General features: G+C 48.2%; 1 protein-coding gene across 1 annotated transcript in view; it reads left to right on the forward strand.

Moving 5' to 3' along the window:
- The window catches only part of JAM3 (junctional adhesion molecule 3), a 31,047-nt gene extending 21,516 nt beyond the window's left edge, over positions 1 to 9,531 (forward strand). Inside the window, exons 2-9 of the mRNA XM_032133936.1 lie at positions 1,248 to 1,313; positions 2,117 to 2,230; positions 3,039 to 3,191; positions 3,392 to 3,594; positions 3,863 to 3,962; positions 4,954 to 5,083; positions 6,409 to 6,463; positions 7,083 to 9,531. Coding sequence (XP_031989827.1) covers positions 1,248 to 1,313; positions 2,117 to 2,230; positions 3,039 to 3,191; positions 3,392 to 3,594; positions 3,863 to 3,962; positions 4,954 to 5,083; positions 6,409 to 6,463; positions 7,083 to 7,118 — 857 coding nt within the window. The 3' untranslated portion in view covers positions 7,119 to 9,531. The remainder of the gene's footprint in view (positions 1 to 1,247; positions 1,314 to 2,116; positions 2,231 to 3,038; positions 3,192 to 3,391; positions 3,595 to 3,862; positions 3,963 to 4,953; positions 5,084 to 6,408; positions 6,464 to 7,082) is intronic.
- The last annotated feature ends 911 nt before the right edge of the window (positions 9,532 to 10,442 follow it).

Genomic DNA, 10,442 nt, shown 5'->3' on the forward strand with positions numbered 1-10,442 from the left:
GAATTTCCAGCTATGTCATGAAGCTGGCAATCATTTCTTTCTCCACATCTCCGTTCAGCTGCCTTTTCTGCTTTCTATCCGTGTTTGTTATGGCTTGACCTTTAGCTACATTTCATGTCACTGGGGTAGTGTTGTCCATCATTTTTAACCTGCTGTTTGATCGGTGCCCAGTGAGCTCAGTGGGCATCTCCCTTAGCTTTCCACAAGCTCCTGATGGGATTGGTCACAGCAGAGCTGCTTATGTGGCCATGGCAGGCCCCTGCAGCTGATTATTTTGGCACTGACTGTAGTTTGGAACCTCCTCCAGCCTGGTTTGGGAACACCAAAGTCTGACTGAGAGAAGGAGAGCCAGAACACCCAGAACACCAGAACATTCCAGAATATCCTCTGTCTGCTTCACTTTCCTCTTCCAGGGAGCTCCCTGCTTGTTTCCCTCTCCCTCTGGAGAGTTGTTGGTGAATTGGGCATCCAGCAGAGCGCGAGCGCTGTTGATACCTGCTCTGGTGGAATGCGCAGCAGAAGGGACATGGAAGGCAGATTTTTCAAACTAAAATAATATGCAGAAGAGGGAAGATGACTGGATTAATTGGGAACACTTTGGTGCCCAGAGCAGGAAGGGAACAAGCAAGTTTGTGTTATAAGGAGCCTCACAGCGTTGCATGGCTGAGCTTTCACCCCAGTGGGGGTCTGGCTGGGGCTCTACTCAAAGAGCTGAACTCCTGTTTTCTCCTGAATCACAGTCCTCTCATGATTTACTGCCTCACATTTCACATCACCACACCTGCAATACTTGCCAATATAATCTGCATTTGTTAGAGGCCAGGCCTGGCCCCTTTCATCTCCCAGGAACTGACCGGATCTCTGCAGCTTGGTCTGCTTCCTGTCTTTTCCTGACCATCAAGTTAATTTTCAAAATAAAACTTTCACTCCTGCATTATCACAGTTCCTTTCCCATCTAAACAAGCACAAGACACAAAGAAATGGCTCGTGCTGGCACTGCCTTTGTGCCATTATGTTAATCCTCCTCTTTAATTGCTACTTCCAACAATTATACTTTCCTGTATTTACACCACAACTCCTAAATAAACTCAGTCCTGCTGGCGCTGTGCTGGCAGCCAGGAAGAGGTTTTATCTGGGGAAGTCAGTCCTCGGAGCTGGCCAGGATGATTTCTCAGCAGGCAGCCTTTTCCTAGCTGGGTGACTTATGAGCTGTGCTATTTCTTATTACCTTCTGTTTGTTTTTCCAGGCTGCAGACTCTTGGCTGTGGAGCTGACGTCCAGCAACACCAAGCCCGTGGTGCAGGAATTCCAAAGTGAGTGCTGCCTGTGCTGCCTCGGGATTCACATCAGGCCAAACAACGGAGGGAAATTTGGCTGATTGGTCACTGGCTCCTTGGGACTACGAGAGCCTGGGACTCAGAGAAGTGCCTAAGAATACATCTGTATCTCCCAGTTTTAAATGGTTTCTTGAGGTCCCCTGCAAGCCACTGGCATTGCAAAGTCTCTGCCTAAGTGCTTTTTTGAACTGGGTCCCAAAAGAAGGAAAAGCAGTTGTCTTGCAATTAATACACAGAGAGAGAAATTTATATTTTCTCTTGGCCCTCCTACAAACGTGCCCTGGGACACTGGGAAGGCACCTCCCAGCCCTGCTGGGGTGCCCTGTTCTGCAGGGGAGATGGGATGCCAGTGCCAGCTGCAAAGGGGAGAGGGTTTGCTGGGTTTATGCTCAGGAGTCACGGTGCCAGTGCACCCCCAGGCACTGCCCAGGGAGATGCTGCATCCCTGACTCACGCTGTGGCTCTGCTCAGCAGCAGGACAGGGCTGTGGGCTCACCCTGACAAAAGGTTTTGTTTGCCATGAGCCGCAGCCTGCAGAGAACAGGGTGTTCATTTCTCTCCATAGTTGATATCTGTTGGACTATTATTTTTGCTGGCCAAAATCCATCTTCCAATAGCTCCTGGAACCCAGCAGCGTTTCTGTTTGTGAGGCAGATGAAAGAGAAGGCTCTGCTTTGTGGGCAGCATCTCCTAATAAAACACTGAGTGAGAGAGCTCAAAGCAGAGCAAAAATACAGCTGTTTCCTATTAATCTGGATTGCCTTCATTTCTCCTGCTAGGTGTCGAGCTGTCCTGCATCATTAAATCCATAGCGACGCCAGATCCCAGAATCGAGTGGAAGAAAATCCGAGATGGAGAAACCTCTTACGTGTTTTTTGACAACAAAATGCAGGGTACAAAGATTGCTTGTTCTCAGGTCTCCAAAACAGCTTTCCAAACAGATTTCAGGAACAGTACAATGGGAAGCAAACAAACCTGTTAAAGGCAGGAGCCCTGGCTGGCTGGCTGCTTTCCTCTGGAGCAGAGCTCAGCAGCTGAAGTGCAGGATGGAGAGGGAGCAGGATGTTCTTTGCTCCCTGCCTCATTATTGGCAGGTCACAGTAGGGAGCCACAGGGAGCTCCAGTGAGATCCTGGCTAGGAGATATTTTTTAGGTAAGGAAGGAATGCTGCAGCTTCCCTTCTGTGGGTCCCAGCGTGGTCACTGGGTGTCTGAGCTCTCGGGACCAGGCACTGACCCCTCCTGACTTCCCATGTAACATCTGAGGGCTCCACCTGCACCTCAGCAGGGATCAGTGCTCTCTGCTGAGGCAGCACAGGGATCTGCAGCATCCTGGGAGCATTAGGAGCAACCTCCTTGGGTTGATGGGGAAACTCCAGTGCCAGTAGCGCTTCACTCCATCTGGAATTACTCCAGCACTTCAGATGGGACCAAGAGCCACATCCAAATGAATCTTCCAAAGGAGGCAAGGCCTGGGGCTGTCTTGGAAGTTCGGTTTTGCCACAGTTTTTGAGGTTTGGAGTGGTGGAGTGCTTTCCAGTTCATCCTCTTACGTGGCTGGCAGCTTTGGTTTCCTTTGGGGCTTTCAAGCATCGAGTTCCTTTGACTCTGGAAAAGCCAGAGATCAACTGCTTAATTTATACACCCAAAATGAGTCTGTGTGATCCCCCTGATGTCTTCCTTCCTCTTTCCTGTGTGTCAGGAGACTTTGTGACTCGGGCAGAGATTCTGAGCCGGACGTCCCTGGTGATCAAGAACACCACGAGGATGGACACGGCCACGTACCGCTGCGAGGTGGCCGCACCCTCTGACACCAAAACCATCGATGAGATAAACATCCAGCTCACAGTCCAAGGTATCAAACCCAGAACCTCTGCTACCGGAGCAGAAGGGGCTGTGGCGACCTCCAGAGTCCAGTCAGTGCCACTCTGGGAGGTTTAAAACCAGCTGGGAATAATGGAAAGTTTTGATGGCTCTGCCTAAGGAAGCACAGAATTCGGAAATGATTTAGTCCTGCTCAGCAGTGCCACTCACCTGGTTTGTGTCTTCCCACAGTGAAACCCATGACTCCCAGATGCTCTGTGCCTAAAGCTGTCCCTGTTGGCAAGTCAGCCTCTCTTCACTGCCACGAGAACGAAGGTTTCCCCAAGTCCACCTACAGCTGGTACCGCAACAGCGAACCTCTGTCACCCGATGCCAAATCCAGCAGCAAATCCCACAACTCCTCCTACACCCTGAACCCCGCCACAGGCACTCTGGTAATGCCCTGACAGATCTAATCAAGGCTGGTTTGGCTGGACAGGTTGTCTTTAAGGTTGCTTGTAAATTCAGAAAAACATTGCCTGGCTTTCAAGGAAGGAATAATTTGAAGAAGGTGAGGTGTTCCAGGGTCTGGGTGAGTTGGGAGAGGGAAGATGGATGGAAGAAGATCTTAGCAGAGATGTAATTTTGTACACATTTTTCTACCCTCACAGTGCCTTGTTTCTCATGTCACATCCCTTCCCTTTATCCCTTTTCCCTCCCCAGGTTTTCCATGCAGTGCACAAAGGTGACACAGGGCGTTACTCCTGCATAGCAACAAACGATGCTGGCTTTGCCAAGTGTGAGGAGCAGGAGATGGAAGTCTGTGAGTGGCTCTCTGTACAGTTTTCATCAGTGCTGTTGATACATCACCATAAATAAATTGCCACCTGCGGGGGCTTTGGGTGGTTCTGGACGGTCGGGACGGACGGAGACGAGAGATCTCTGAAGTCAGATCTTGGAACATGCGGTTTATTGCAAAGGGTGTGGGTACAGGGGCACTGCTTAGAGCTGCCAGACGCAGCTCGGAGCAGGCCCAAGAGAGCAAGAGAGTAAGTAAAGAGAGAGAGAGAGAGCGAGAGAGGAATGAGAGTGAAGAAGTGAGAGAGAGTGTAGTAAGAGAGAGTAAGAGTGTCTGAAGTCCTGGTTACAATACAATAAATCATCTTCTGTACTGAATATTCTAATTGTCACTAACCAATCTAATACAAGATACAAATCCTATAGCATTTACATACAGCCTATAAGAGTTCTTATATTACCATAGAGTGTTACATCTTAACTTCTAAAAACTACTCTTTGGACCCCTTCTGCTGAGCTAGTAGGGTCTGCTCTGACCCTTGGACCTGCCTGCAAGCAGAGGGTATTGTTCCATCAAGAGGGGATTACCTTCAGTCGGCCATACCATTGTTTTCCAGTTGTTCAGTAACTAAGATTTGGTATTTCAAAGGTGGCTTTCATTTCGATGTCGCTTATAGTTTTCATATTCCCAAAATCTTTTGTCAGGCAATCATATTTATAAGGCTTTCCTGTTTCATCGTCCCCTACAGCCATCACCATCAGGAATGAGGGGGGACGCCCTACAGCGTTAAGTCTTCCCTGCTTTCTCATAGCCCCAGACATAAAGAGATAAAAATAATCTGAAAATTCAGGGAAACATCAGATCATGAACAGATTCAATCTCCAAATCGGGGACTCACTAATTCCCTATGAACTGTTGCTTAAAATATTTGGGAGATGTCATTTTAGTGTGTGTGAAGCTGGAAAGTTGCTGCTGCCTTAAAGAAACACTGGATGCTGCTGTCTCTCTTTGCCAGATGACCTCAATATCGGTGGGATAATCGGGGGAGTCCTGGTGGTCCTTGCAGTTCTGGTGCTCATCACCCTTGGGATCTGCTGTGCCTACAGAAGGGGATACTTTGCAAATGGCAAAGAGAGTGGGGAAAGGTAAGCTGGGCTTCTTGGACAAGTCCCTGCACCCTCAGGTAGCATGGAGGAGGCTGAAGGGTGCCAAAAATTAGTGGCTGAAAGGAATTGTAATGCCCAATTCCCCACCAAAGTCCACAGGCCAAGCCTGTCCTGGAGACATCCAATGCCCTGCTGTAAAACCCTGCAGCACCCAGGTTTATTTCATGCAATCATCACAGAATCCCAGAGTGGGATTGGGACCTTGAAGATCACCCAGCTCCTGCCACGAACAGGGACACCTTTCTCTGGACCAGGCTGCTCAGGGCTCCATCCAGCCTGGCCTTGGACACTTCCAGGGATGAATGGCATTTTCCTAAGGGAGAATCGTGGTGTGGCTGCCGACAGCAGCCAGAGGATGGGAGCTGTGCTCTGATCTCCTCATCCTTTGCTTGGGGAAGGGGGCCCAGCACCAGTAAATGCCTGCAGGTGTTTGTCCAATAGCTCATGTGCTGTTGGCATAACGAGGTCCATGGTTTGATGATCACAGCTCACTGCACAATTATTCTGAAGCATCAGGACATGCATAGGGAATGGAAGCAGCAGAGCAGGCTCTCTACAGGAAATCTCACTAGTTGTGAGGATCTAAATTTGGGATGAAAAACAGCCGTTTCAGAGCGCACATTAAAATGTTAAGAACAACAGCATTAGCATCAGAGACAAGCCTCGATGTCCTTACAGAGTCTGGAGAGGAGATAATATATGCAAAGCCAAGATTCTCGCCAGATAGATTTGTTCTGTGCTAAATGTTGTTTTTCAGCACAAGTCCTGTCTTGTTTTTCTCTTTGGTTTCGTTTGTTTTTCAGAAAAAGCTCTAAATATTCCATTTAAATGCAGCTGAGGGTTGGCATACACTGGACTTGACAGTCGTGTATAAATCCTGAGTTCCTGTGGGATTGCAAACAAGTGGTGCTTCCTTATAACTAAGAAAAATGCTGGAGGCTTCTGGCAGTGAAGGATTAAAATGAACTTTATAATTGCCACAGGAAACAGAGCAGGAGGCACAGAAAGGCAGTGACAGGCACCAGAGCAGGAGAGCCCAGGAAAGAATCAGTTTATCTCTTTGCAGAGTCTTAGGGAAACACACAGCAATCTTTTTACCCTGTGCTGAAGGGGAATTTAGAAAAAATGCCAGTCATGGCAAATGATGGAATAAACACCGACTTCTCATTTGAGAAACACACTGGGTTTCGCTCTGCTTGCTTCTCACTCAGCTGCTCCTCCTCATTTCCCTCTTTCCCAGCACCTCCCCTCCAAAATCCTGCAGGCTTCCTGTCCCAGAAATGAGATTTTTCCTTTTCTTCCAGCTACAAGACTCCAGCAAAGCCTGATGGCGTCAACTATATCCGGACAGATGATGAGGTAACAACAAATGATTTGCATTTACCATCTCTGTCAGGAGAGGAAGAGGGTGGGCAGAGGACGAGTCGCTTTTAGGGCCTACAGACTTTCTGAGAGTGGGCTCCACTCCGAAGCAAGGCTGGGGAACAGAGGGAAAACAGAAGGGTGAAGGCTGAGTCATTTCCTTAGAAATGATGAACAGTTTAAGTTGCCTGAAGTGGCTGACGCCAGGAGCTATCAGAGGCAGCTCTGCTCTGAGTTATCTCATGGCTTGACCCCCTTAGGGTGAGTTCTGTTGGATTAAGTGGGCAGGACGTGATGCTTTTACGAGAGATTTGTATTTTGGGATTTGAGTGGGTCACTGAGCTTAAGAGCAGAAAAAGCCTCTCCCATTAGCAGAGATACTGACGGGGGAATGAGAAAGTCTCCTGCCACGCCTTGGTGTGTGAGGAGGACGGGAGGAGGAGCACCTGGCCAGTGGAATTGGTGCCTCCCTCTCCTTCCCAGTGGGAAATGGGAGCTGCCAGGGCAGAATCCTCATGGTTACACAGCTTGGATCTATTTTTTGGGGGCAGCAGGAGCAGAGAGCTGCCTGGAAAGCTGCTGGATCCTTCCTGCATCCCAAACTGTTTCGTTGCAGGGTGACTTCAGACACAAGTCTTCATTTGTCATCTAAGACGCCAAAAGAAAATTGCAAACCAGCAAAAGCGAGTGTGAAAATACCTCCTCCAGGAACTCAAAGCAAGAGCAAGAGATTAATTAAGTGCGCTTGGAAGAGTTTGGAACACACAAGAACTTGATAGCTAGCTATCTGTATATCTTTTTTTTCTTTGCCAAAGTTTAAAGTAACTCCTCACTGCCCAACTCGCGTCTCCCCTGCCTCCGGAGATACCACCAGGATCACCCAAACCTGTCCTTGGACTAAGGAAAGGTTTTACTCCTTCCCAAGAGACTGGGCTGTGGAAGTTTGTGGAATTGCCTTCTCTTTGTGCTGCAGGGACACAGCCACAATGTGCAAACCGAGCAGGGGCACAGCATTAGGTAAACGTGTGGTAGACATTACTGGTAATGTGTTACTAGGAGACAAAAAAAGGTGCTGATGCGGCAGTAGATGGACTTCAAAAAGTGAGATTTATCCATGCAAAGGGGGATTTCCTCCCAGCAGCTCATTGCCCAGGCCTGGCTGGTGACTTTTCCACATCTGTGATTGTCTTGTGCTTGGCTCTGACTGCTCAGGTGCACAGGGGTGTCTCTGCCCAGCCACCAGTGACAGTGAAAACACCACGAATGCCCTCAGCCCTTCTGTAACCGTCCCCAGTTGCTGTTATTTGTAGTGGGTTGACCCTGGCCAGGTGCCTGGTGCCCACTAAGTCACTCTATCACTCCCTTTCCCTTTGGGACAGGGGAGAGAGCAAGATGGAGAACAGCCAGCAGGGTGAGAGAAAGCAGTTTTATTACAGTAAAAGAAAAAGAATAAGCAGAGATCTGCGCACGGAAAAGCTGAAGGGAAGAAAGGTCAGTGGCTGCTCGCCATCAGCAGCGATGTTCGGGCACTTCCCGGGAAGCAGGGCTTCAGCACACGGAGCGGATGCTCCGGAAGGCAAACATGGGAAGCTCATGAATGCCCCCCCCACTTCCTCCTCTTTCTCTCAGCTTCTATATCTGAGCTGATGTCATATGGTGTGGAAAATCCCTTGGGTTGGTTTGGGTTGGTTTGGGTCAGCTGCTGGCCTGGCTGTGTCCCCTGCCAGGATCTTGCCCACTGCCATCCCCTGTGAGGGGGGAAGGAATGTCAGAGGGGCAGCGCTGCTGGGCAGTGGCCAAAACGCTGCTCTGTTCTCAGCACCCTGCCAGCTACCAGCGCAGAGCACAGCTGGGAGGGCTGCAGGTTTTACCTCAGTCAGACCCAACACATTCTCTAACACGACCCCCAGGGCAGGGGCATTGCCTCTGCTCCCTGCTTTGCAGAGCTCCTTGCTCGCAGGTAACCCCTCATTCTAATCTGCACAAAGCAGGCTTGGCTCCTGAGTCTTTCCGTGGGGAAAGAGGCTTAGAGGGGAGGCAGAGAACCAGTGCTAAGACATCCCTTTCAGGAAAATTAAAGCCAAATAATTTCCTGGGCTAAGATTGCCATAAAAGGTACCGAGAGATCCTCCAGCTTTTTTTACCTTCTCCGTTTATTTTGTAAAACCCCTCCTTCTAAATTTTTTGCAAAGATCTATTTTGATTACTTCAGAAAAGGTAACATTTCTATTTAAAAGTGTAAATACGTGATGCCAGCAGTGTTTGAGTAACGGAGCTATTTTTTTACTGTTGAAGCTACAAGAGAGGAGCTCACACGTTGCTATAGTATGGCACTGTGAGAGCATATCAGTATTAATGCAAAGTGTAATAAAAAGCTGCAGGTGGAACAGCATCTCTTTCCTCTTCAGCCAGCTTCAGCCATTTCCTTGTCACAAGAGGTCTTACCAGGCACAGAACAGTCACTCAGGGATAGTTTTTGTAAATTTATGGCAGGAGCTATCAACTTTTTTAATATGAAAAAAGAAAAACCTTTTCTTGCCGGTGACCAACACTTTGTTTTTGTTGTTGCAAGAAAGATCCAGGGATGGCTTTTGGACTCAGTTCCAAAGAGGTGACAGAGTGACTTCAGTGTTTGCTGCCCCTCTGCAAGTTCCCTAAAGCACTAACACAATGTGACAGCTACAGCAGGTTTAAGCCACATGGCCAAGGCCACCGTTTCTGGGGTTGGGAAAGCAAAAGCTCAACACAGAAGCACTTTCATAGTGTCAGCTGAAATTTTTCTCTAGATGGTAAAGGAAAAAGAAAAAAAAAAAAAACAAACCAAACCAACCAAATTTGGTTCTCTTGGCTTTAGAGAATGATTGGGAACACGTGTTTCCCAAAATATCCGTGTTGATAGCATTGGACAGCATTGGGTGAGACCAGGCTGCAAGATGTGGATGCAACACTAGGACTGTGCTGTGGTTTAAGAAGTTTTTTAATGTAGCAGAATTTAGTGTTCTTGTATTTCCAATATAAATTGAGTTGTCTTAACTTTTCCTGTATACAGCATTTTGGATACTTGACGATTTGGACTGTCGGTGTTATTTTTTAGTGTTCTGCTTGACTCTGTTTCCTAGAGCCCTCGCTGGACATGCCATTGCTGCATTTGTTTTGCCTAAACAAAGCATTGCCACTCGTCCCTTTGCCAGGCAAAGTAAAGACAAGGATGGGGCAGCCCTAAGCAGATGTTCTCTGTGTAACTCACACGTCACCACTGCTCTTCTGCGGCTTCTCTCTGGTTACTTTCTTCATGCCAGCTCTTCAGCCAAGCCACCCAGAACCGATTGCTGCCTCTAATTGTTCTGACATTCCTTTGCACCCTGTGGGTATCCACTGCTCCTCCTCTGTGCTGCTTTCAGGGTACCTGCAAGAAGGGAGAGAGGAAAAGGTTGAACCAGGGGAGCTCTGGGCACTCTGGGAGCACAGTCTGCAGTCCCACCAAAGGCAGCCTTCGTGTGACAAACCAGCAGAGCTGAGAATCCAAACTCCTTTTTTTTTCCATTCTGAAATGCACAGTGGCATCTCTAACGAGAGAAAGGGGAGTTGATCCCCCCCATGCAGCTCCTGAGAGCTGACAGATGGAATTCATTGTATCATTGTGAATAATATTCAGGTTTGTACTAATGTATTACGTTTAACTTTGCCAAGAATGTTTTACATAAATACCAAGCTGTAAAGCATTCTTGTAGGGCGTTTTGTTTGGGCTTGGTGGTGTTTTTCAAACAGCCAAATTATGGGAAGCTCCTGTTTTCAATTCAGTGAAATAAGGGAAAGGCTCTCCTGTCAGAGCACTCACTCACAGTGGGATGGAGGTGACACAAAGTCCAAGGTACGTGGCTGTTTATCAGTTAATTCTTGGACATTTGTTCCTGGCTCTCTAGAAAAGACAGGTTAGAACTCACAGGGCTCATCTCAGATACTGCTCGAGGACAAA

The sequence above is a fragment of the Corvus moneduloides genome, chromosome 25, assembly GCF_009650955.1.
Source record: "Corvus moneduloides isolate bCorMon1 chromosome 25, bCorMon1.pri, whole genome shotgun sequence".
NCBI classification, from domain to species: domain Eukaryota; kingdom Metazoa; phylum Chordata; class Aves; order Passeriformes; family Corvidae; genus Corvus; species Corvus moneduloides.